A 27,840-nucleotide genomic window follows, 5' to 3' on the forward strand; every position below is an offset into this window, starting at 1 on the left:
GTGTTACTTTCACTGTGCAGCAGTCAGCTTGATTACAGCTGTCTTTGATCTACCATAGCTCGATGCTGTGAACTAAGACAGCTGGCACACTTTGCTTATTTACAGACCCACACACACATTCTCTTGCTGTCTCTCACATGCATAACGGTCCTCCCCACGCAGAATTTCTTTGTGCTGAACCCAAAAAAATGACGCCCTTGAGAGTTCTGCTGTCACAAACAAAACGAAGCAATAATTTCTGACTGTTTATACAGAGGAGTCCCCGCGGACCGGAGCTCTGGTATCTGAAAATGTTCATCATCAGGAGAGCTCTTTACAAGACTCTCCTACACTGTCATGACACAGTGATTATTATAAAGAGAAACTGACATGTCATGGTTCAGGCTTGCTCAGGGAGCAAGCCAATCAAAATCAGAGTGTGGTAATATAATTGAAACTTTCAAAATCAGCACCAGCAATGATGCTCATCAGGAAACGTGGCCGAGGAAGCTTGAGTTCCCCTTCATCCTCAAATATGTCGGATGATATAAGAACTAAATCTGGATACGATGACGTTTGACCAGTGTAATGATTGGCCCCGTCTCCTTCCATCCATATTCCCTCGGTCTCAGCCTGGCTCCAGCAGGTCGGGATGAGCACCAAGATAAACAGGGTTTGGCTACTATAGGCTTGCTTTGGTGCATTAGCCGCCCACGTCCATGTCCCTATGAGCAGTGTGATGGAGATGTTCCCACAGATCTCCACTGACTGGTCGTCCTGTGGACCAAGAACCAAGCAGAGCGTGTTTCCTCTGTCTTCACTGTACATACTGCATCCAAAGTCTGTCTGTGTGTGTGTTTCACATTATCTTTAATGGCAAAACACAGAACGTTACACAATGTCTTTGAGCTTTTCAATTTGATATTAATTTAATTAATTCCTGATTAAGGTGTCACTGCGGTGTGAAGTTCCTTGACTACACAGATACACACTCAGTCTTACAATAAAAGAAAATCACATGTAAAAGGTGTGGTTCGTGTTAAAGATGTAACACTGTTAGTGACACATATTGAAATGACGCCTTTCCCCCCTCACTTTATATAAACGTGACAAACTCGAGACACTAAAGTGGGGACAGCGAATAAAGAATTGAATAGGAAACACACATGGGGTGTAGGATAATGACAATGTGAGAGACGAGCTGTATGACAAAGAAACTAAAGTAACAATCATTATTATAATAATCACTTCATAACCTGGTCAATCAACATCTCATAATAATTATAATAACAATAGCACATAATAGGACACATATTGACATCGGTGATAGTTTTTGATCCAAATATTCGGTGTACTTTGAGTGTCATCGTTCTATCTTATTCAAATACTTTACAACAAATATCTCTGAACACAAACCTTTACAGAGGAGAGACATACTCATACACAGTAATTCTACTTGTATATAGTGCCATCTGCTGGTTTAGTACAGCCAGTCCAACTGAGGACTGAGGCCCAGCCTGTCCCTCCTTAGGCTTCAGCCCTGAACCTGCACAGATTCAACTGAAGTTACCTGGTAAGTGATTCAGTGCCAGAGGCTGCAAATGTTTACAATGCTGTATAGAGGAATGAGACATCGCTCACTTTACCTGACGACAACAAAACATACAACAAAACGCACAGTTGCGGGTTTGATGCTTTCACGTTTAATATTTTCTTCGCGGCCTGAATAATCGATTAATCAAATTTCACTCGTGAGCTACGCGTTTATACTCACATGTAAACGTCTTTTCTCTGTGATGTTGGGGTTGTTTGCTTCTTCCATGCTCGTTTGTTTACCATTTTTTACGCTTCCGGGCACCCCCGTGTTTCACGTCACAGCGCAGTGACCTGTGGGTAATTCCTGCAGGTAAAGTCTGCAGAAATACGGATTTACGTAAAATGCTGCGTAAAAGACTCAAGACGTCTGCGGCAGAGCCTAAATGAGCGTGATGATCTGACAGTGGGACAACTCTAAGATCTCACGGACGGATTGTATTTCTGAAAGCTTCACACCTTTTTGAAAATGACTTGTTGACACCACAGGACACTGAACATAAGAGGATTCAGCTCTAATCAGGCGCTAATGACCCTAAATCCCAACATAAATACTGAAGTGACATCAACAGTCCCTGAGATCCTTGCATGTTCCAATCAGATTGTAGTGTAAGATATTGAGTACCCTCTCTTTTCCTCTTCTGTGTTATATTGTAGAGTAATTCAGGCTTGTCTTTGTGGTTTCATAGACTGGTATTCAGCTGGAAGAAATGTTCAAGGTCTTGTCCAGACATCACCCACCTGCCCTGCTGATGTGTCCTTGAGCAAGATTGCAGAACAAACAGAGCCGTCGCAGACCTAACACTGTAAATTCACTGGAGGGAGGCAAGTAACAAGGGAATTTCCCCATTTGGCTCAATAAAGCATCACAGTATGTATTTGTTGTTGTCAAATAAAAAAAACCTGCTGACTTTATTGAGAGCAGAGTTCATGTTTTGCAACAGAGTTTTAAACCTGTTTTAAAACAGCTGAATCAGTCCTCAGTGTTCAGTGTGCATTGGGCTGATGGTGGGACAATTCTGCATCGCCCAGTTTGTCTCAGGTAGCTTCACAGCTTCACAGTCTGTACAGAATATGACACTCACCTTCGTCATACTTCCAAAATACTGCAGTTCCACTAATGGACTGATACTGAGAGACTTCTGAGACACTAAAAGTCTCTTCCTTTCAGTTGTCCACTGGGCTCAAACGAAATCTCTACTTCAGTCGAAACATGCTCACTTTTAGCATCAGGCAGCTGCATTTCTACAACTTAAGTCTATTAGAGTCTCTAGAGGTTTACTGACTGTTATGGGTCAAACTCCAAAAGCACTGAATCCTACATTTCCCATAATGCAGCTCAACAACATCTTTTCATCAGACCATGAGAGCCACAGGTGACATTAACCACATGTTATCACAGGCTGAGTGGTAGCCTAAACCTAAAACTGTCCCTCAAACAAAAGCACAGACATGAGCATGAATCCCACTTAGTGAATCAGTGAAATGATGGAACCACATCTTTATTAACTTTTTATCTGTACAGGAAAAAAACAAAACATTATCAGTCACCAGATCATGCAAAGCAGTATTGCGTTACAAATAAAAACACAATACAAAACAAACAATATACTGTACCATAAATATGGAGCCTCAAAAAATAAATCAGTCGATATATTACAAAAAATAAACTCCTGAGATGACACGTACATACATACAAATACAATATGTTAGAATTTACTTGCAACATAGTACTGATGATGGAGAAGCAGACAGGTTGATTTGCGGTGTTGAGATTTTTATTGTTATTTATTTATTTTACACATATGGACTTGAAATGCAGCAACTCAACTGAAAGTGACCAGTCAAGGGTTCTGGGGTTGGTTCCAGGTTGCCTTCAGTTCAGTCCTAACAGGGTTCATCACAAAAACCAACACTTGAATATGGCATATCAGTCTGAAAGCCTGCGTCCGACTGCAGCGAAAAGCAACCTGGAGAGTCGCCGCTGAAAGGAATCTTAAAGGGAATGTAAGAATAAGGTTTTTAACGGATACACAGGTCCTGTATGTATAATCATAGTTATATTTATAATAGGGTGACAGCACTCAACAGTCATGTCGAGGTGTTATTGCACTACTGTCTCAATGTCTTTTTATGAGAATAATCGACAAATTACAATACTGTTGATAGATCTACACAGAGGTGAAACAAGAAATCACCAGTCACAGCGACAGACATGAGTTACTGCTTAAAATGCATTCATTTACGTGTTAGGATTGATTTATTCAGCCTGCCACACTCAGAGCGATGCCAAAACTCCTAAAACTAAAGCAGCTGCAGTCAGTCTCACTCTCAGGTAGTTTACAGATTCAAACAGCTGAGGTAAATGAATGAATTTCGAGCTGTAATCGACCCAGGTCTGCACAACTAACAAACGTAGCTGTGATTTGAAAACATGTTCACAATAAGGCTACAACATCTAGAGAAAGAGAGACAGAGTGAGAGAGAAAGAGAGAGAGAGAGAGAGAGAGAGAGGCAACGGAGGGCAAAACTCAACACTGATAGAGCTCCCTTCTGCTCCGTAAAATCACACACCGAACCACTTGGAGGAGCCATGCATAACAACTGAACACGGATGAACATACACGTATTTTCCAGCTCCCTCACATGACAATGAACTTCAAGGCTTGTAGACAAAAGGGAGGAGGGGCGGCGATGACAGGCCCAGTGGTCAAAAGCCAAGGATCAGAGACGCACAACAGCTGGATTAACACAGGAACAAATCCTTTTTTTTCTTTTACTCACATACTTTCACTTATTGACCAAAATTCATTCACTGTGAGGAAACCATCAAATGTCACGTGTCTGATTATTTTTTAAAATGTGTAGAAATTCAGCCACTGAGTGAAAGAGTTATGTCACTGACCAAAGCTAATTGAAAAGTGCTACTGGATTTTTCTTTTTTTAAATATTGGCTTATCTCCCTTTATAGTTATATATGTTTCTATTTATTTACTGCATATATACTGTATGTACATTCCATCTGTAATCTTGAATATTATACTTTTCATATACTTCAGAAAGAGTTCCTTAAAGTGTGCTCTGGGAAAAATAAAGATCTTGTTATTCTATTCTATCTAGTCTACTCTATATCAATGACGTAACTCCTTCAGTCCAGTTACTCTGGCGCAGCATCGTTCACTGAACATCTTACCCAGCAGGCCTCACTGTAACTCACACAGAGAAGCTGAAAGTGGAGGAGAGGAGGGACCGGGACGGAGGGAGTACAGTACAGTTAACACACAAAGTTTAATCTCAGACTGGTTCACATTTAATGTCAATCAAGTCATCACTGGCCAAAGGTAAAAGTGGAGGGAGGAGGAGGAGGAGGGGGCCAGATCGATAAGGGGCTGACTATTATTCGGCTGTGTCTAGTCAGAGAAAAGGCTGGCGAAGGACTTTCGGAGGTTGCGAATGGTCTCTGCCTTCGCCTCGTCTTGGCCGTCGCCTCCAGAGCTTGAGACCCCGCGGAAGAAAGAGGAGTCGCTGAAAGCGTTGAAGGCATTGGTCAGGGACTGGGACTTACTGGCGAGGGAGAGGAAGAGGGAAAAGAGAGGGAGGAGAACAAGGGAGTGGGGAGGGGGAAGGGATGAAGGGATAAAAGAGGAATAAAGGAAAGGGAAAAGAGGGGAATGTGAATATTAATAGAGTTACTGAGGGGCTGAGAGAGGAGCAAAGACAGACAGGGAAATGTGTAAAAGGGCACATACACAGTATTTATACAATAATCCTCGAGAGACATTAGAAATAAATCATTTCAGCTGGTTACCAACTGGACTGTGTCACTTTTAAAACTGAAATTTAACCGATAATTTGAGGGTTGTGAATAATTGTGTTACGTCGTCAAAATGTGGAATTAAATGATCTCTCTTTGTATCTTAAACACAAAGTATGGCCCATTGAAATGCATGTCTTTGCATTATCAACAGTGCGTTGATAACATGGCTCTTACTTCAGCAGAGGATGGGTCTTTTGCTGAGATGCGGGCTGTTCTTCCACAGGGGCGTCAGCAGGGGCCGCGGCTGCGTCGGCCGGGACAGGCTCAGGGTTTGCAGAGGGAGAGGCCGGCACGGCCTGGGCCTGAGCCTTAGCTGGAGACTGGACACTGGGCGGGGACTGGCTGGCTTTGGCTGGGGACTGGACGTGTGCTGGGGCGGGGGCTGAGGCTGCGTCTGGGGCCTGAGCCGGTGCTGGGGCCTGGGCAGCGGGCTGGGGTTTGGGTGAAGCTTTGGGAGGAGGCGGGGTTTGTGGCTTTGGCTGGAGCTGAGGCTTTGAATTCCTGCGTACAGGTGGGATGGGCTTTGCAGGTGGTGTGGGTTTGGGGGGCAGCTCTTTTGGTTTGCCGGGAGCTGGGGATGGGGAGCCCTGAGGCTGGGGTTTGGGCTGCTCTGTTGTAGGAGCTGAAGCTGAAGGAGAGGCCGCAGCTGGAGCTGAAGCTGAGGCTGAAGCTGAAGGGGAGCCTCCTGCCGCTGCTGATGCTGCTTTGGCTGGGGGAGAGGCTGGAGCTGCTGCGGCTGCTGCTGCTGCTTTAGCTGGGGATGGTTGGTGCAGGTTTGGCTGGGGCTGGGGCAGAAGCAGAATCTGGGGCTGGCTTGGTGACGGATGGGGCTCTCGTCATCGGGGGAGGCCTCTGCACTGGCGGTTTTGTGACTGAGGCAGCCTTCTGGAGTGGGCCTGGCTTCTGAGCCTGAGCTGGTTTCTGCACTGGACCTGGACTAGGTTTTTGGGCCTGGCCAGGCTTTGGAACTGGTTCAGATGCTCTCTTAGCTGACTCTGATGCTGGATCCACACTCTGTGATTTCACTGGTGCGCCTAAAGGAGGTACGATACTCACATTAGATCATAGTTCAAAACGTACACAACACGTAGAGGCAAGAAGGGGCAAAAAAAAGCATAAAGTAAATAAGTAAGCATTATTATTTAATAAACCTGTTGTTTTGGTGCAGCAGTTAGAAAACCAGGCGTCTGTAACACTCACCAAAGACCAAAGCAGAACATGATACAGGTAATGAGCTTGAGTCTAAACATGCCCATTCACATAATGACCTCTCACATTCATAAAAAACCCTGACCAACTCATCTGTCAAGAACAGACCGGGGCGAAGCAGGCTCTGAATGTTTGGACTGCAATGACCAGCAGGGGGCGGCAGATCAACAGTTAGGAGAAGGTGTGGCGGCTCGCCAGTCATGCTAAGTGTTAGTTGCTTTTGTGCACACCGACTCATGTGACCGTTAGGAGGTAGTGTGGTGATAAAAAGAGAGACAGTGAGCTGAGAGGAAAGAGCAGCAGATGAGAATGAAAGAAATAAACAACAAGAAGAGAGATGATAAAACCGAAGGAGGAATATTGGCATAAAAACAGCTCAGTGACTCAAACACAGGCAGCAAAGCAGCCTATCATGCACCACAAAAGAAACAGGTGATTATACATGCTGAGTAGGAAATGACGAGGCAGGGATGAGTTTCCAGTGGCTGTAATTCACTTTCCTGGACACAGGATTTTGGCTGCGTATGTAAATAATATGTTAAAGCCTCCTTAAAAGGTTTCTTTGAGGACAGCTTGGAAAGTGTATATTCATTTATGTTTACTGTCTATAGTTTGATTTGGAGTTTTTATATGTGATCAGACATGATCACCACAAAACCGTCTTGAAAATTCATCCCAGACATTCTCACAGAGTCATTGCTGTCAGGCAGCTAAATGGCCACGAGTCTTACGTTTTATCAGTTTGTCATAAATCATCCCAATAGTTGCTTCAGACTCACGACGCATAAAAATCAAAGAAAATACCATTTGTACAAACATAATTTGTAAAAGGTGACACAGTAAAGATTTGCTTGGATCCAAACCTTGAATCCCACTTTCTTCTCAGCTTCATTATATATCCATGTTCATTATATTTGTTGACTGCTACTCTTTTATCTGAGGAGGCAGTTAATCCATGCAAGTCGACAAACTGGTTTAATCTTTGACCTGTGTTTGCACTCAACAACATCTCTTAATATGAATCAGGAGATTGTTAATAGAAGATCAAATCATATTAATTCAATTGTCTGTATCCAAGCAAATAAGGAATGATCGTGCAGAGAAAGAAAAACGATGCTTCTTTCCTTTGAAAGTTTTCATTAAACACGTGACCAGCAATCGCCAAGAAAAATAGTGTTGTGTACCGTATAAAGCCACTTTGTCTTGTCTCAGGTATTATAACACAGAACAATGAGAGATAATTTTACAACCAAAGACAACACCAAGGAGTTATTCACAAAACATTCAGGTCTTGCAAAAGAGGGCTTTGTTACGTGACAGAGGGAAGTCAGTTTGTTTACCATTAACTGATTTGCACCACAACAACGTAGAGGATTTAAAAAAGATTCAAAAGCCGAGCATTAACCACAGAAACCCAACTGAGCTGACCAAAACTCAATTTACACAAAGATCATCAGGAGCAAATGTAAGAATTTCTCTCCAGTTAAGATGCATAAAAATATAAAAAATAAGCAGAACATCCATCTATAAATAAGCTCATGTTTGCCACCATCCAACCATTTTTACAGTGTTAAATCATTATCTTTGAAAGGCCGGCTTGCAATTTAATTTAGATTCAAATAAATTAAACAGCAATGGGATTTGCACATTTTAACACCGAAGGCGCATTTTAATCTTTAACAATTCCTGTAACACAGAAAAAGCTGGCATTCCTAGAACAACCAGCACAAACCGTTTAAACACCACATGGAGTACAGGCGTTTGCACACATCCATGCAAAATGAAAAACCATCATGAACAAACATGCAAACACACACTCACGGGACAAACAGTGCGACTCCACTAATAATGGCTTTGTTAATTTACCACGTTAACGCGCTGTTTTACCAGTGCTTTTAGTAGGCACGTTTAGTTTTAACACAACAGCCCTGAGCACAAACATCACCACACTAACACAGAAGCTATGGCTGCAATTAAACGCAACACGCTGGTTAAGTGCACTGAACTGAGCGTTTGATTGTTAAGTGCAAGTCACAAGTTGAAGAGAGACAAGGCCGAAGTACAGCAGAGGCCTTTTTCTTTTCTTGGACCCAGACTACTGCAGCGATCCTCACTGTCAGCACTCCACATGATAGCAGTGCATTAGTTTGAGGCACTGATAATGGACATTGTTACCTTCATAGAACAGAGATAAGGATGCAGGCAGAATACAAACGGCTCTTACTCTTAAAGGAATGCACTTCCTCATTTTTTCTTGCCATGAGACAGATGAGAGGACTGAAGCCTCTGTCACGTCTGTACAGTAAATGTGAAGCCACAGCTAGCAGCTGGTTAGCTTAGCTTAGCAGAAAAACTGGAAACGGGGGAAACAGGTAGTCTGGTGACAAAATCTGCCACCCAGCACCTATATAGTTCAGTAATTATTGTTTTGTCTTTATCTGTTTAAATCGGTTTAATTCATCCAAAAATTGAGGAGTAAAAATGTCATATTTTGATTTTAGGGGTCATGTGCTAGACTTGTGAGGTTAATTAGTTTTATGATTACATTCATGCATGAAACCATAATGTATTGTTTTTAAACTTCAGTTTTCATTTAAATTAAGCAGATTAGATACAGCTTGTTATACAGATTTTGACACCACCAGACAGAGCCAGGCTAGCTGTTTCCCAGTCTTTACGCTAAGCTAAGCTAAGCTAACCGGGTGCTGGCTGCAGCTTCACATTCAATCGTCAGTCAATCTTCTCACCAACTCTCGACAAGAAAGCAAATGAGTGTACTTCCCAAAATGTCAAACTACTCTGTTGACTACTTGCAAAACTCCCTGTTTTTTGCCCCAGAGGACCCTAAGTGCCCCAGAGGACCCTAAGGGTGATACGGGGTGTTGCTGTTCTTACAGTATGTTTTCAAAATTCTACACAGCTCAACAGACAGAAACCACCACACATTCATTCCTCCAGTTCTTCAAGTTAATTAACGGTAACTTTTCCCAGTGAGTTTTTCCACTAATGGCAGTACTTAGTTCGACAGAGAAGACGTTACATTTGTTTTTTCGGTTAAATCTTTTAAGATGTCTGAGAGTGAACTGTCCCACGACTGATTCAGGGACTGTTTCCTAGACATGCTTTGGCCCTACAGTGGTAGCACTTGTGTTACAATGGAGAACAGTGTTCAGACAACCTTGAGGTTGAGGGCGCTGGCCTGAGGTCCTGTTTGGATCTGCCAGTCCTTCCTTAAGGGCAGCACTCTGGGAGAGAGCGAGGGGGCGGGGGAGAGACAGAAAGAAAGAAAAACAAAGAGAGGGAGAGTGGGAATGAAAGGCAATCAGTGGGTAAGAGGGTTTTGGTAAAGAATAAGCAGCGAACTGTGAAAGGCTACAACAAAATCATTTTCCTTCAGGCATTAACAGCATCATTTTTTTCCGAGCATTACCTCTTAGAGAACCAGCATCTATTTATTCACAGGTTATGTGCTCATGTGTCACAAAACATTTCCTGCAGCTTGTACCTGCTGGGGCTGCACCGTGGTTGGCTTCTGGCTTTGAGGGGAGCGAGCAGGTGAGCGGGAAACACTGGACGACCTGGCAGCCAGTGCTTGGTTCATCTTAGCGATCACCACTTCTGAGATGAGCTGGCGGTCCTCTGCCTGGTGATCGCCAATCAGCTGCATAGATGAACCCACAACCTGGGCGAAGAGAGCAGATGATGCATTAGAAAATGTGTACTTTCTATTGATTTTAACAGGTTTTGGTTTTATATAAGCAGGCTTATGCTGTTTAATCTTGGATTACCATTTGTGTTGGGATTGTGTTGTGTTGTGTTCCACCTCACAGCAGCAATCTAATACCAAACAAATGCCCCTCAACACACTCATTCACACACATGCCGACAGCCTGTTTCTGCATAAAACATGGGAATTATCTTTGTTTCCAGCAGCCACATGTATTATCATTTTAGCAGCCAGGCTGCTGCTAAACAGGACAAGAGATATTATGTGTTTTAAGGAGCAATCGTCATTCATGTAAATGGGTAGCCACTCAACAGTTTTACAGCATCATTATCGAAAAGTGGAGATGACTTATGGGGAGACATTTATCACACTTTAGAATCTAATCAACCTTCCACCAGATATTTTCTACTAATATTCAGGCTATGTCAAGTTTCTGAGGGATGTTTAGAAACTTGGAAACAACAGTGACTGGGTGTTTGTGTGGATCTTGTATCATTTGTAATTTTCCAAACCTGGTCAAGCCTCACTTTACCACTCGTCCTACCTGAGTGATCCCCGCAGCTGCCTGTCTAACCTGCCTACTGTGTACAGTAAACCTCAGTTCACCTCTCTTTAAATCCAGTTGATCTACAGTTCAGGTTTGGTAGCACTAATCTGTATGTTTTAACGTCTACCTCTCTGAATACCCGCCATCCTGCGTCAGCTCCATTAGCCATGTTTGCCTGTTTTAGCTGCCAGCTGATGACCAAATGTAAGCTTGTTTATTGACTTTCAAATGTAACTGTCTTTAACCATATGTGCCATATCACTGTCTACTTTTTTGTCCAGCTACTCATTGCCAGCCACCAGAATTTTGTCAAAAATTGACCCAGCTTTTTCCATGGATGAGGGGGCTGAGTTGGTCTACAACCACCAAGTGGCTCTGTACTCACTGCCAAAATGCATCCAGTGAGAAGCGGCTCTCTCTATAGCACTCCAGCTTGTGTCCTACAAACCCTGGCTTGTCAAAATGCTCCCTTAGCTGGCAGAAATCTTGGCCACTCAATCCTGTGGCCAAATTAGTCCCTGCTCCAGATCCCGAGTCTCCCAGTTCTTCTCCTGTTTCTTCCAGTTCCTGCTTGGTTTCTTCCAGAGCTTCGTCTTTCACCAGCTTACTGCTTACCTCCTTGTCGACTAGTTTTTCTTTACCAGCTCCCCCACCTTCTAGTCCCATGTCTTTGTCCCCTTTCTCTGAAAGCCCCTCTGCAAGCCATCCCTCTGCATGTCCTCGTAGTCTCTGCAGTCTTGTTCTTTGGTGCATCAAAGTAAAACCACACAAAGCTCCAGTGAGCGTCATAAACTCATCCCACAGCCTGCAGTCGACTGCAGTCCACCTTTGGTTCAAGTACAGAGTCCCTGTTCCTCAATTAGAGTCTGTGTTTCTTCTTCTTTATCTGATCTATGCTCTGTCCAAGCCTTAACCTGAACCTGTCTCTCTGTCTGAGCCTGCGCCTCAGTTTGAGCTGGTCTCTGTTTCTAATCTTGAACCTGGATCTCTGTCTGAGCCTGAAACTGTCTCACTGAAGCCGGTTTCTGCTTCCCGTCCTGTGTCTGTTACATTTTTTTCCATTCATCATCCCATGCCTGTTTTATTCTGTTTGCGTGAGTCTCTACAGTCTTACCCATCTGACCTTGCTTCAGGTACCTCTCCTGGCTACTGTCAGACCAGTGTTATAACCTTGGCCAATGAGATTACCTGTCCACTCATGACCTGCCTCTTTGGATTTAACTCTATCAGCTGTGTCATGGTGTCTCCGTCTGGCTCCTGCTTTCTGTTGCCTACAGCTAAAACAGAGCTAGGTGAGTGGAGGCTACCGCACCGCACACTGCCATTTTCTCAATCTCACGGTCGTATGCTGTGTCAGTATATATATTTATGTTCATGCAACCTCCTGCTTGCCTAACCACCCCGTCCACTGCTGGTGTTTTCAGTGCCGAAAGCTGGGATCAGGGCATTTAGACATTTTTCATACTGAGGCATAACCACTAAATGTCACAGTGTTTGATTTTTAGGGAAAGTATTATTACAGCAAAGCACATTCCTACATTAATGTGTAATTTACAGCCATTGTGGTCATGACTTCAAGACTAAAGACTATGAAACATGAAACCAATATGCTAAAAAGTATTGGAGAGACAGAGTAAATGGCTAATACAGTCAGGGAGGCTGAAAAAGACCCAGACAGAGCGGTTTGTTGAGAAAGCTTGATCAACATAAACACACAAACAGAGCAAATGCTGAGATAGGCGGTGACTTTAGCCAAAGAGAAAAGCTATAATCATCATGTGATAACACCAGATGTTAGTTATCAAACTCGTAACGTGTATTCAGGTTAGGTTTATTCCCAGCTAGACAATCTAAGGCCCCAGCAGTGCAAATTAGGCCAGACAAGCTAAATTTAAGACTCAAAGACCTTATTAGTGCTTTTATGAAACACAACTCCCACAGGCTCATGTCAACATGGTGAGAGCCTTCCAACAAGAGGCAGGAGTCAATAAATACAGAGATTATACAGCATGAGTGCTGCACAATAAGAGCTACTGTTCGGTTGTTTGATTTATTGCCTTGTCAACTTCTGAGTTTCCCTCCCTCTCTCCCGTCTTTATGTGTTTTTCTCACCTCAGTAATGTAGTCATTACCGTCCTTGCCGCAGATGGCTTTAACAGCACAGATATCCAGCCCTCCAGAAGATCTCTGAGCAGGTGTCAACCCACAGCTTATACCTGTCACAAAGAGAAGCATACATGACAGTTAAACTGGCTCGGGCCAAATAAAAGTTATAATCTGTTCAACTAAGAAAAAGTTGCATAGGTACACTGGTTGGCATTTGAGGTGGGTCAGGAAGTTTCACTTTGCTGTGTGAAAACAGAACTGTTCTCGCCTTAAACCATCTTTCTTAGCTTGGAAAAAAAAGTTCTTCTTGCACACTGCTTTGTCGTTAACATTGACTTCATCACTTCAGCACAGTATGCCAGTGCAAATGTCGTTCCTCCTGGCATTTAACCTGACAGAACCTAGAGCTCATAAAGGTGATGTTGCCCGTGCTGCTGTGCGGTACAAGTATGGAGCCCCATTGGCTTGCTGCCTGAAGAACTGTATGAAATCAATCTAAGGCCAAACAGACAAATCAATACAAGGGCTGGTATTCTGCTTCTCTCCACAGACTTGTATTCACCACAACAATTTTTTTTGCTCACATTTGGAAGTTTTAAAGTGTCTGTGCTGTGCTACTAGATTAAAAAAGCCTCTGCTTGTTTTATTTTTATTTTTTGGTTTTGCGTTACTTCCTTGTTCCTCTGTGGTGGCGTATGGTGGCAGTTATAGTTTGGAATACACACAGATTTAAATCAAGAGCAGAGCAGTTCATTATGAAAACACCACACTTCCACAGCCTCCTGAGGAAGAGCCTGTGTTATCACAAACCCAACTCACAGCAGCTCAATCTCCCCTCTTTCTATGTGCACTAAGACAAACATAGAATATAAAATAAATACACGGTGCTTCATCGTCCCACTAAAAATATCAACTCATTTCCAAACATCGGTGTATTTACCCATGTGAGCTGCTGTCAGCTGAATAAATCTGCTGTGTGAGTACATTGTGACTAAGTGTGACATTACACAAGAGCGACATGTGTGACACCAGGGCAGCCCGAGCGTCCCTAATGTGGAAGCGGTGCTCACTTGTCAGTCATGGCTACTTGTTCCAGCATGGCAGATCCGGTGTTGCTCTTCCAATTACCAGAGATGGATGTTCGCCTGGAAAAGAAGAGGAAATTGTGCATTAAATTAGTACAGACATCCATCACTCCTAGAAATTATAACTACAGTAAATTAAAGGCGGACAGAACTAGACAACCTTGTAGCAGCGTGGTTATGGTCTAAGTGTTAACTTTAGGACAAAGCTGGTGTAGTCAGGCAGCAAGCTACAGCTGCAGGTTATCAGGCTGATTAGCATCCTGAAAAATAGGCCAGTTACCATATGGTCTTTGTTTAACAGGTTTACACATAACAAATACAGGTTTACACGCAACGGAAAGCATGAAAACAAAAAGAACTGGCATGTTATTGGTGCTCTTGTCCAGAGCCCAGAAAACACTGTGCATATATTACACACATGAACAACCTTCCCTGAACCCAGCTAACAAACACGAACAACACACTTACATGTATGCTTTATAGTCGGAGCCGATTTTCTGGACCCTGATGTCGTACTTGGCGTCTACAAATGGCTCTGTAGTGCAGTAGGTCTGAGTGATGGCCACCACACTTGCAATGTCCTGGAAGTCACTCACATTGTCCACCTTGACCTACAGAGGAATAATGCATAGAAACATTGTTTATTTAAAGTAGGAGTGAGTCTTTTTCTCATTATAGGTAATTACATCATGTGAAAGTTGGTCTTAACTCTAAGACATTTCAGACAAAAACTTCTTACTATTGATAGAGTCTAAATACTGTCATATCATCAATAATACAGACTGAAATGAAAGATCTAGGTCAGTGTGGAGTGCAAAAATGAAACAGTGCTGTGATAGCCTTTGCAGTAGCCACTGTCAATGTCCTGAAAGTGACATGGTCCACTTTCCTCAAAAAGCACAGTGGAAAGTCTTGCACTAGTGCTCTCACCCTGTATTTATCATAAATTACTGTCTTTCTCAAACTATTCTTCCTGGGGAAAGCAGCAGCAGCAACAAAACAGACAAAAAGTCAGATTTTCACAAATGTTACATCTATGGTAAAAACACAGGTAAAGATTAGATGGAGGGATAAAAAGCTACAGGCTGATAAGAGCCCAGTTAGACACAGAGAAAGGACAATAACACCATATCAGATTGAGCAGTTCAGGGGAATAATGTGTGATGGATCGATGAGGAGTGGTAGAAAGAGGATAAACGCTTCACTCTCATCTTACACAGAAAATACTAACACAGTTGTCAGTCAATAACAGCACAACAAGAGGAGAAACGGGGGACGGAGGGAGAGCGTAAAGAGATGCAGTCAGCCGTGGAAGGAAGAACAGAAGGAAGGAAGGAAAGCAGAGGATGGAGAATGGATGTTAAGTGGTGGTGTATGTCAGAGAAAGCATTACACAATACAAACGATGCAGGTCCAGACGTGGGGGTGCTAAGTGTAACCATTCAACTATCTCTGGGCACAGAGAGATTTTAAACCACCTCCAAATGCCAATTTGTCAAATGATGGAACAGTCTAATGGCTCGGCTCTAATCCAACACGCAGCTATTTGTCTTCATTTTAAACAAGACAAAAACCGCTTTATGCCTGTATCATTTGATCGAAATAACTGCTTGAATGTTGTTAATTTCAGGAGGTCAAACATTTCATGTAGGTCCATCAAAGTAGCATTTTAACCCAGTAAAGTATTTGTAAAATGATTAATTTATTTTATAGCTCTGCCAAAGAATCAACGTTACCTTTCCCATTCCAGAGTGGGCATGTCCGATCTTCACCACTACTGGGAAGCTTGGTGTTGTAATCTGAAAAGAAAGAGGATAATTCAGTGATGAGTAATGATGAACAATACAGAATGACAACAGCTGTTATTCATATCAACACTGTGGAAAAACCCTGCAGTGAAACATTTGTATGTAGGTACGTGGATCTTAGTGGCCCAGTGCTGCAGGAACAAACAGCCCTAAACCAAGTTTTTGTTTTCTTTAAGTGTTAATAGGATTTTAAGACTGTGATATCAATGCTTTGTGAGGACAGCAGTTTTCTGCAGAGAGCATACTGACACAGAAAAATCTATTTTAACAAACATGCTGTTCAAACAAGGAGACTATTGCAGCTTTATGAAGGATCTGTTGAAGTAATGTTGCTGAATACAGTGTGATCGATACAGGATTTTTATGTCCATACTAATATCAATACTTGATAGATTAAAAAACTCTGATGACATATCTCTCTCTATTTTCAGTTTTTAACATAATTTTTTGTTATGTTGTCTTTCACAATTATTCTTCTGGGGACAACAAATGTCTCACCACATAGTTCATCCAATTGCTGTTAAGACATTTCAATAAACCTGATGCACAGTTTGGTAAAGTTTCATAACAACAATCTTTGTACACGAGTGCGTGATTTACTTTGTCATTTACCAAGAAATCAGAGGTTTTATTTTAGTCTTTACTTCAGAGGGAGTGACGTGTCCAGATTTCTTGTTTTATTCAAAATTTGTAATGAAGTTCTGTCTTGACACGCAAGTGCTACATTTCCAAACCAACACAGAAATATGTGTACTCTACAAACTGTAACTTCTATAATCATTTGCATTTATGAGTCAGATGTTGCATTGATGATCTGAAAACAATAACAACAGCAATAATCTCAAACTTGACAAAAAAAAAGCTCCACAGATGATTTGATTCTGTAAAACGAGTCATAATTTCCACAATAATTATGACTAAGTAAATACACCCACAGCAGGCCATGGGAGGAGAGGGAAGACATCAGAAGAGGGTAGAAGAAGAGGCAAAGGATGGTAGGTTTCTTTTTTTCTCCTGCGTTTGAGGAGGCTGTCCCTAAATTGTTGAGTACATAAGAGGCTCCCTGTGTGCGACCCTCTCAGCATTCAAGACCAGAGTGTGAGGGGATCCAACTATTGTAAGTTTCTCTGTGTGTTGTCTACAGGGAGGGAGAGAGAGAGAGAGAAGAAAGAGGGAGAGAGAGAGAGCGGTGACAGCAGCAGCCATACTCTTCAAGTTATTCACTCCAGCTTGAATTCAGACGTGTACTCTAAACTTATGAAAACATTTCTATCCACAGCTGCTTTCAGCTCGGCAGAGCTCATCCTACTACTTCAGCTCCACTGTCTTGTCTGGCCCCCCTTCCCTCCCTCGCTGACTGCTGGCCTGATTTGCTGATTTGCTTCCCGGGGAACTTAACAGGATCAGAAGAGGGTGCCGAGCGTTCATCGAGTGGTGGAGCGGTCAGAGGCAGCCGGAGTCGTCATGGCCATGTCCCAGGAGCGGAGAGCGTGTCTGGGGCTCTGGGTGCTCCTTTTGCTTGGTGCGGGCATGGAGGAAGTAGTGGAGGGATGTAGCTGCCACCCAGCACACCCACAGCAGCTTTTCTGCAGCGCTGAGATCGGTAAGTTATTGACTCCAGTGTTCACTCGGACAAAAGTTAAAAATATAAAAGCTGCTGTATTTAATAATAGCAGAAAACTGACTTTAAGTCTGTCAGACTGCGAATGCAATAACCAGAAAGGAGGTTATGGTTTTAAAATGGGAGGAATGGCTCTCCCTCCGGACTAACTGACTGATGATTTGAGTTATTGATCAACATAATGAGATTTTCTGAGAGGGCACAAATTCCAATCCACAGAGTAAACCTGCTGCTACCTACAGTTAACCAACTAATCAATAGAGCTTCATGGCTGAGCTTTTCATGGAAGATGATTTATTATTGTGGCTTCTTGCGACTGTATGAAATATTAGTGTGGTGGGCGGTTAGTGGACGGATTATTGATTAATTATTAGTTATAACTGATCAGTTATTGCGAAAGTAAAAAAAACAAAAGAGAAATACAAGCACTCTAATTTCTCAGACTAGCCTTTGTTTTTTTATTTGAAAACAGGGTAGCCGGCTCTCAATCACATGAAAACAAACCCAGAGTGGCCCCAGCCTACTTTCTATCTGTCTGTCTGCCTGTCTCTCTGTCTGACGCCCCCCCATCATCCACTTCTTTCTTGTCTAAGCACAGGCCAAAACCAACACTCTGCTCTGACTTTGAGTACTTGGCTCCAGACTGTGGAAAGCTGGAGTATGTGCTTCTGTCAAAGGTTACACTCCAGCAGAGGAGAGAGAGAGAGAGAGAGAGAGAGAGAGAGAGAGAGTAGAAGACTTACTCCATCTCCAGAAATTGCTTTTATTTTAGGCTTGTTTTCTAATTGGTCTGTATCTCCCTTCAGATTTCGAGGAGGTTCAAAGTGCTTTGAAAATGTGTCTCAAAAAATAGTCAGTATAAAATGGAAGCTGAGACCTGTTTTCAAAACCTCCATAACGCTAAATTAGATCTGGGTTATGGGAACACAATGAGAGTATTTGGGGCAGTGTTTTTAGGACAGAGTTTTACATATGAAGTATGTCATCCATGGGTGAGCTGTAAGTATGATTACACTGTTTTCTCACGAACAATTTAAGGTTTTAGACCTGACCTGCAAAGTCTTGATGAGTCCTGGTGAATTTTATAACCATAAGGTTTTTTTATCTGTGTGTGTAACTTTCCACTGGTAACTAAAAAAAACCCAAAACAGTTGTATAGCAAAAACAGACGAGCAAATCAAGCTGCTAAACCCCTCCCCTGAACAGCGATTATCTAATCTTAGCTTAGCAACCACAACCATGCACAGCAGACTGGTCAAGCTTTAGACTTCTCCATGTTAAAGCTGTAGTGCAGGACTTTACACATAAATTAACATCTGCTACATTCAAATCTTTTCCGAATGAGTTCACACAATGCTGATTAAGCCTATCAGCCCCAGGTGAATCTCTCTGTATTTCACAGTATATCTGAGTTTGATGTCTATAGCGACATTCCTGCACTGGTTTAACTGGTTTGCCGAAGACAGGAGTAACTGTAGTGATGGAGATGGAGTAAGTTACAGTATTTGTGAGTATGATGGAGCGTCCAAAAAAAGTTTCTCATGTGCCAGATAAAAAAGAAACTCAGCATTCAGAGGAAGGATTACAGCCTGAAAAAGAGAGCGATCGCTAGTGTCATAAGCGCTTCGACATTGTTTGTGTAATTCCTCTCATTGCCAGAAGGGGGAGACAAAAGTTCTGAAGGGTGGTGTTTATTTTATCCTTTCCAAAACCAAAAACACATAAACAAATGTGCAAAGAATGGATATAAATATAAATTTACTTTGTAAGATGCAAATGTTGAACTAACTTATTATCTACAATAATAATGCTAACATAGTGTTACCCCAAAGTTCAAAACTAGGAACGAAGTGTGCGTCAGAACAAATCAACTGATCTTAAATGTTCTGTTGTCACACTGTGCTGTACCGTACAGCTAACTAGTTCTGCTCTGCTGTACAGATGAGATGAGACACGTTTATAGGGTTTTCGTCTTAGAACGAGGATCGTGGAACTAATGATAATTAGTTAGCTAGCTAGCTAGAATTTAAATACGCTAACAGTTGCCATTTCAGCCGGCATTGGCTAGAACTGAGAAGCTGGCTTTTATTTATCTGTGTGAAATCACTGACTCACTTTATTGTATATTATATATAATGCTTGGCACATGGTCAACTGGCTTCTGGGTTCTTTTATAATTAGGTCTCATTTCCTCACAGTCTGCTCAGGGGCTTGGGCCTGTGTTCAGTGTTAAATGTTTGAGTCCTGATTTGGATACAAAAGTCAGTGGCCCCCTTTCAGGTGGGACACAACTTTCTGGACCCATGAATAACAAATAAGGAAAATCCCTTACACTAAGTGTACCTAAGAAAACTTTTCATTTGGTGCCGTCTGTGGTTACACTGTTCTGGTTGTTTTCTAAGGATAGACTGGCGGTGGCCTTTAGTTGACCTGACAGTGTTGTCAGAGTCGATGAGCTCTTTGAATAAAGCTGTACATCTGAGTAATATCCCATCTGGACAAACCTTGGACGATTCCCTGGCCATGTTTGTGTATTTGAGATTGTGTGTATGTGAGTGTGAGTGTGTGAGTGTGTGTGTGTGAGTGTTGGACAGAGGCCAAGCCATGCCAACACAGCCTAATCCATCTCTCTCTCTTTCTTTCCCTCGCTCTCCCTACTTCATTTCCATGTCTATAGGCTCGGTCTAATGGGCTGCATACTAACAATATCAGTGTGAAAGCCCGCTGACAGTCCAGCTTTGTGAGCATGACAAGGGTGCCGATTCATCTGGCAGGGGGGGAAGTTACTTACTACATCAGTTCTCATGGTACAAGTTTGCAATATTTCTTTGGTTATGTAGCCGTGAGGCAGATGCACAGGCGCTCTCACTCTGCAGGCATGCCTGTCCTTATTCCTGTTTGTTACACAGCTGCAGCAACTGTAATTGAGTGGGTAACCTAGCCTGCGCAGTTCAAGAGATGTCTAGGTGGGGGGTAAACATTTCAGAGAATCTGGGCCAAGAGAATCAACAGACAGACAATATACTTGGAATAAAATGAGTCTTGCAGCTTAGTTGTTACATGTAACCTCGACAGTAAATGTCATCAACTGCCCAAAAACTGTTATTTGTGGAGCACGATCCAACCCAGGTTTCTTTTTTCAGTTTTACTTGGTATGAGCAGACATTGTCTTAATAAACGATTAAACCACTGATGTGCTGTGATGAAAAAATGACTGCTCTATTCTCTAACTGGCTATAGCAACGTCTGTCCTCTTCCATGTTGCACTGATATATGGCCAATGCTCAGACTGCCAAATATTTGATCCTTACATAGAGCGCTGCTATGCCTTGGTGTATTACTTAACATAAAAAAGCCGCATTGACCCATTATTCAGCTCAGAAGGAAAGACTTAAGTGGGGCGGCTAATTTAACTTCATCTGCTTTAAGATATGTTTCTTATTGCTAAAGGAAGTGCAGATCAAAGAGCTGAACGGAACAAAGAGGGCAATAATATGATCGCCTGCACAGTGAATTCAGCGTGACGGTCTCATTTAGTGACGTGACAGCTGAAGAGGGGGGTGTACTGATGTAAATGTACTGATAGGAAATGTGGTGTCATCCTATAGAAACACTATTAACCAGTGATGGAGGAAGTATTTAGTTACTTTTAGAAAATAAAATAGTGAAATGTAAAAATACTTATCAAGAGTCCTGGATGTAAAAAAAAAAAAAAAGTTCAATATCGTGGGAAACTAGTTCATGTTGGTTTAGTTCAGCAGACAGACTAAAAAGCAGGGGGGGAAAGGCTAGGCTGGCTCTTTCCAACGACAGAAACAACCACCTACCAGCATCTCTAAAGCTCATGAATTAATATGCTTTCAGTGTTTATGCTAAGCTAACAGGCTGCTGGCTGTAGTGGCATATTTACGACTGCCACTGATATCAATCTTTTCACAAGACTCTTGGCGAGAAAGCAAATGATGTGTAATTAATGTTTGTGTGAGGCAGCCTTTGTTTTCTGTACACGAGCCATTATCCTGTAATTCCCACCTGTGGCTGTAGAGGCCGCTGTTGCCACTGCTCGGCAAAAGTTACACAGTGTTGCTTTAAGTACAGTGTTTTCTGGCTCCAGCTGTGCCGATACCTAATTAACTGAACTCAGTCAAGATTCAAGCAAATGTCTCCTTGACACTCCAGTGTACAAACAAATGATTCAAATTGAGCTCTAATTCTTTTTATCTTTCAGGTCACAGCTGCGTGTGTGTAGGCGAGTTTACAGGCAGGTCAGACACTGTGAAGTGTATTGATCTATGAGCTTATTACATTTACTCTTTATAGTTTCTCACTTTGTAGACCAGGAGGCAGTTTCCTTATGGTCTCTCCTGTTTGTGCCTTCACTTGTTTTTTTTTAATAGACTCGAGATGATTTCTGTTTCACTTGGATCACCTCATCAGCTGCAGCGGCTCTGTGTTAATCTACAGATGGTCGCAGGTCTAATGTTTTCAGATGTATTGTCGTGCTCTATTTGAGCCCCAGGCTGTGAATTATGCAGTAAAAAATGGAGTTTATCAAAGTTACACTGAGCAGGCGTCTAGGACCGTGCTCTCTGACATTTCCTACACAGTGGACGTCCCTGGACTAGCTGCTTCGCTGTTGGCGATGCAGTGCACTCTGATTAAACTATAACACCTCACACAAGTTCACATTAACTTTCTGTCTGTATGTTTGTTTGTTGGCCTGCCTTTCTATGCATATTGAACAAACAAACAAAAAAAGTCTCCTATTTTCTCCTGAACCAATTTCACAGAATCACAGAACACGCCGGGCTCCTCCTCCTCTTACCAGCACACAAAACCGCGGTGTAGTTACGTGATGAGCAAGAAGCAAAAACAAGGGGGTGGTTTGCTTAGCTGTGTGAGAGGGTGAGTGGGTTAGGAGGGGTGCTGGGTCACACTTTCTCTCCCCTCCATTAATACTGTAGCTTTTCTCTTCCTTTCATGGCTTTACCAAGGTCTGTTTCTCTGTCTGCCTCCATCTCACTCTGGTGAATCTGCAGCGGACATGACAGTTATGTAGCAGTGTTGATAGGAATATTCCTCACAGGCGACTTACTGGAAAAGCCTAATTAAATCGCTTGCTTTCGATCAAATACTAATCAAGATATTTTAATAAATTACATTCACGGCAGTATAAAAACCCCACTTATTATTCTAATTTGAATAATTTCCATATTGAAAACCCCCTACATTCTGCCATTGTGCCACTGCTTTTCATGTCTGACTTTTGGATTTAGGAAAGCAGAGAGACTCAATCTGAAAGACAGCTGTAGTAGTAATTTTAATTATGTTTGATTTATTGAGCTACAGCAGTGTTATTACTTTAAAAGAAATGTTTGACAGTGGAATTAATTTGTCAGTTAACATTATGAGTAATGCATATGTCCGAAAGTGCAGATTTCATGGGTTTGGAGGAAGGAAAAAAAGCAGATCTGTGGCAGTGTAGTCTGTAATTATACAGTTTGATTTGGCGAAGGGTGGACTGCGTGTTGTGGCCTGGATGAATAAAACCTACAATGTTAATGATATTTTGATTATAATGAATATTTTCTCTATGAATGAGAGGCTGTAAAATTATATGACTTCGCTGTAACCTTCCTGTTGAGAACCACAGACCAATTATCCTGCTGCTTTAGCCTTCTGCTTGATTTACAGTACGGGATGAAATAATGTGGAGTCACTTTTTGTACCAGACATGGTTTGGCTTCGGGAAAACGTGAATGTCGTGCATGTGTGTGTGGTATATACTGTATACATAAATGTGTGCGTGTGTGTCTGTGTGTGTAGAGTTGGTTAATGGGAGTGTGCAAGCAGAGAGCTACTTGTTATTCCATGTGGGTTTTGATTTCGCTCCCAGAGGAGAGGAGGGACACATCCTGTATCACTACTGAGAGGGACTGCTGCACTGTCTGTGTGAAGAGAAATCTATCTATCTATCTATCTATCTATCTATCTATCTATCTAGTAAGAAAGAGAAGGAGAAAACTCCCAACTTACTGACAATAAACAAGCATAATTCAGAATCTTTTCCTTTGTCTTTGGTGTGTATATATCACCTTCTTATCTTGTTTCTTGAATTTATTTGGCGCTTCAATCTTAATCCTCCTCTCTCTCTGTTTTTCTTTTTTTCTTTTCCTGGCAGTGATAAGGGCAAAGATCTCTGGAGAGAAGATTGTGTCGCCTAGCAACAGCTCCTCACCTTACATGAAGATGATCCAATATGAAATCAAAATGATCAAGGTGAGACCTCAGGACAGCAGTAACAGCTGCCGCCGGTGCAGACATACATCTTTCTTTTTTTACAGTGTGCGGCTGGATGATTTATGTGGGTATTGTCTGCATATCATCTGTCAGGGAAAGGGGTAAACAAGTTCAAACTGGCTGCACTAACCAAAGCAGTTCAGACCTCCTAAACGTCTGAAATATGAGCATGGACGATGGCATTCAAACACAAATGTAGTTCAGATGTATGCAAATCTCCTCCTCCTCTTGACCTCACACTGTGACAGTTAAAATCAATGCTGAGCAGGATTATGATTTGATTTAAAGCCACTTATATTTCCACATTTTGGACTTGATTTCACATCTGTCTGATGAAGGCATTAAGGCCCAGTATGCTATCTTCTGGCGACATGTATAAGTTGTCATTTTTCATGCTTACATTGCTGCCACATGTTTGCTGTAGAAAGTTTATCTCAGGCTTAATTTTCATTTTTCATGAGACTAAAACCTCTCCCTTCTTTTCCTCATCTTTGCCTCTGTTTTCAGATGTTCAAAGGTTTTGACAAGGCCAAGGATATCCAGTATGTGTACACTCCAGTCTTCTCCTCACTGTGTGGAGTCAAGCTGGACTCCAACAATAAAGCAGGGTATCTGATCTCAGGTACAGACATGCAGTGTTTTTTTTTTTTTTTACACTTTCAGTCAGAAAAAGCAGCAGAAAGTCTAACAAAAGGCCGGCTGTGTACAGTAATGTCAAACTGGGACATCAGTGTTGTTTTCAGTAGAAAATATAAAGTGATAACAGCAGGATTTTTTGTCCCAACTGACTGACTTGTCTTTTAAAGGAGTAGTTCAACATCTTGGGAAATATGTTTATTTGCTTTCTTGCTAAGAGTTAGAGCGAGAAGACTGAGACCACTCTCATCACTGTATGACGCTACAGCTAGCAGTTGGTTAGCTTAGCTTAGCATAAAGGCTGGAAACAGGGGGAAACAGCTAGCTAGACGGTGTCCAACAGTGACAGAACCCACTTAGCAACGACTCTAAATCTCACTGATTAACATGTTACATCAGTTTTTCATCTGTGCAAATACAGAGAGCCAGGCTAGATATCTCCTCAAGCAATGTGCAAGAAAGCAAATATTTCAAAAAATGTCAGTCTGTTTCTTCAAACAACCAGATATCTTGTAAACATTTTAAAATATTTATACAGTTGTAGTTACATGACACAATATCCAGTGAGCTCTGAGCTAATGCCTGCTGTTAAAGTTTCAACTTATTTTTATAACTTTGGTTACAAACAACTTAATTATGATCTCTAAGATGTGTGTGATGTTGTCATGTCCCTACACAGGGAGTATGTGGAGCGATGGGAGGATCTCTATTGGCCAGTGTGACCTGGTCGAGTCCTGGGACAACTTATCACTGTCACAAAAGAAGAATCTCAACTACAGATACCAGATGGGCTGTGAATGCAGAGTGAGTAAGGACTGTTCCTTCTCTCTTCATACATATTTATCTTTGTCCCACTCGTCTTTCTGTCTCAGAGATGCCTAGATGAGCTTCGGCTCAGGAAACAAAGCAACTGAGCTGTTAAAGCAAAAGGTCTTCTCATCTCTTACTCGCGTTCTGTCTCAGACTTGCTTTCCATCTTGGTACAAAAGATTTTTTTTCCCCCTCGATCAAAATTCATTGCTTGTAGCATAAAGTGTCTACAGAGACACTGATCCAGTCTCTTCTAACTTTCACCCTAGCAAATCTCCTATTCATGGCGCAGGGGAGGCCAACTTTGGTATGAGTGAATGAGTGAAAGAATAAATCAAATACTCTTCTCTCCTCAGATCAACACTTGTTACACAGTGCCGTGTGCGTCCACAGGAGAAAACGAGTGCTTGTGGACTGACTGGCTGCTGGATAACAGCCTAAACGGGGAGCAGGCTCGACAGTACGCCTGCATCCGCCGCTCCGACACAACCTGTAGCTGGTACCGGGGTGGACCTCCACCTGAGAAAGACTTCCTGGACATGACTGACCCTTGACCTGTAATTCTGACATCGATTTCACTCCATTTGACTCCTGCGACACCTCGAGAAAAACAAAAATTCCATGCTTTGGCTTATGTAGCTCAAATTTGCCGTGCAAAAGTAGCAACTAATTTCGCTGAAAAAAAATTGGCAGATTTTTTTTTACATTCAAGGGAGCTTAACTCACCGCTGAGCTTCTGTTAGCAGAGCTCCGGTGGTTGCTACAGCAATGCTAGGAAAAGTTTCATAAACTGCAGGGGCTTTTAGCATTCCTCTGAGTCATTTTCTCGCTCTCACACATTCCACTTCGCTTGCTGTTTTCCACAGAATAAGAATAGCAGCAGACCATCCACTGCAGATTATTCAACCCAGAGCGAATCTTCTTTTCATCCTTCTCTGAAGGCCTCACAGTAAATGCATAACCTTTACAAAAGCGAAAAAATTTGAGGACCTCATATTTGTTTATACGCAACTGTAGTAATTTAGGCTGTACATTTACTGAAAGAGGTATTACGAGGGGAAAATAACAGTAAAAACTTCTGCCACAACTCTGCAATGCAAAGAGTACTTTACATACAGGTAGACTGCAGCACTGCCACATTTCCTCCACACATTCTGGTGTTGAATTTTTACCTTTATATATCACTGAATAACTGTCCCATGCAAATGAAAATGCACTGTAAATAGAACAAAGTGACACCAGACATTCCCTAGTTAATTATATTTGGACAAACTCTGACACAGGAATTATATGTGGCCATAATTCTTGTCCATTTAAATCATTTAAACTGTCAAACGTCTGACACTGTAAATATTGTACTTCAGTGTGGATTAACATTTTAAAATCTAACCGGATCTTGTCTTATAGCATGTAGAGTTTCTTATCTTGTGGTTTTGTGTGTGTTTTAGTTTCCTTGGTTGAACTCTATTTCCTGTGCCAAAAAGTCTAATCCAGCGCTTTAACAACAGCACTGCCACCTGTAGAAGCCGAGCCCCCCCCCCCCCCCGTTAAAGGAAATGACGTAACAGGACAAGGTTCAATTCACCGTTTTAACTCCTTAAGAGGAACAGGAAGTGGATTCCCCACAAGAACAGATAGAAAAAACTTTGGCACAAGACCTTAACCAACAAAAAGAGAAATAACTCTTCATAAAAATTAATAATTAAAGTGTTATTTTTATAGGAATTATTTAATATAATTACTGATGATTAATTTAAAACGACCCAAATCTGAATTGACCCCTGTCTTGTTACTGGATTACTTCACTGAAGTCATACAGATTAAAATGCATTATCACTTGTTATCTTCATGCATTAGCCCACATGTCAAGATCATATTCAACAATAAAATAGTTTCATTTCACCTGCACAGTGCAGTAATTTGCTTGATACATTTTGAACTATTTTATTAATCACATTTTTCATGACTAATATGATCATAATGCATAATAACTGTATGGCTTTAGTGAAGCGCTATCAAACTATTTCATGTTTGTTTTATACTGAACGAATTGTTTGGGTTTGTATTTATGTCTCTGTTTCTGTCTAAATAGAGTTTTCTATTTCCATGTACCAAAAAAGATTGTATATAAAATGTCTCAATGGAATAAAGTGTCACTGACTCTTTTTTTTCTTTACTTTTCTTCAGTTATGAAAATGTTAAAAATAAGAGCATGAAGTGACAAAACAAAATGGTTTAATGAGGATTTGGAGGTTTTTGCTGTTACAGAACAGACAGACATTTCTCAGTGAAATGTACTCTGGTGCCAACAGATTGACATTAAAACATGAAAGTACCAAACAGTAATCACAATAAATTGAATTTAGGGAGTCAGGACTGTAGCAGTAGGTAAAGAGCAAATGTAAATAATAATGACTTTAATGAGTACACACAGCTCTGTGATGAATACTTGTATTTGAGTGTATTTTAGAAAATAATTCAAAATAAAATATGAATTTTTATTTTACCAGTGACATCCTGAATCTAACTTGCAGGCAAATGTCTCCTGAAACAGCTGAACTACTGAATTTATAATCATATAAATCTCAACATCATCAGTGGA

At 41.7% G+C, this 27,840-nt stretch overlaps 2 protein-coding genes across 2 annotated transcripts in view; one reads left to right on the forward strand and one right to left on the reverse strand.

Annotated features, from left to right (window-relative positions):
* Positions 1 to 3,053: 3,053 nt before the first annotated feature.
* The window catches only part of syn2b (synapsin IIb), a 77,972-nt gene continuing 53,185 nt past the window's right edge, over positions 3,054 to 27,840 (reverse strand). The window contains 10 exon segments of the mRNA XM_018686887.2: positions 3,054 to 5,136; positions 5,564 to 6,150; positions 6,152 to 6,423; positions 9,777 to 9,843; positions 10,104 to 10,280; positions 12,985 to 13,050; positions 13,052 to 13,088; positions 14,049 to 14,123; positions 14,532 to 14,674; positions 15,800 to 15,862. Of these exon segments, the coding sequence (XP_018542403.1) occupies positions 4,983 to 5,136; positions 5,564 to 6,150; positions 6,152 to 6,423; positions 9,777 to 9,843; positions 10,104 to 10,280; positions 12,985 to 13,050; positions 13,052 to 13,088; positions 14,049 to 14,123; positions 14,532 to 14,674; positions 15,800 to 15,862 (1,641 nt within the window). The 3' untranslated portion in view covers positions 3,054 to 4,982.
* LOC108890099 (metalloproteinase inhibitor 4) lies at positions 16,839 to 27,403 on the forward strand. The gene is made up of 6 exons (XM_018686889.2): positions 16,839 to 16,988; positions 17,151 to 17,474; positions 23,674 to 23,771; positions 24,300 to 24,414; positions 25,108 to 25,232; positions 25,595 to 27,403. The coding sequence occupies exons 2-6, from the start codon at positions 17,336 to 17,338 to the stop codon at positions 25,790 to 25,792; spliced, it is 675 nt and encodes a 224-aa protein (XP_018542405.1). The 5' UTR covers positions 16,839 to 16,988; positions 17,151 to 17,335; the 3' UTR covers positions 25,793 to 27,403.

The sequence above is a fragment of the Lates calcarifer genome, linkage group LG12 (genome assembly GCF_001640805.2).
Source record: "Lates calcarifer isolate ASB-BC8 linkage group LG12, TLL_Latcal_v3, whole genome shotgun sequence".
NCBI classification, from domain to species: Eukaryota; Metazoa; Chordata; class Actinopteri; family Centropomidae; genus Lates; species Lates calcarifer.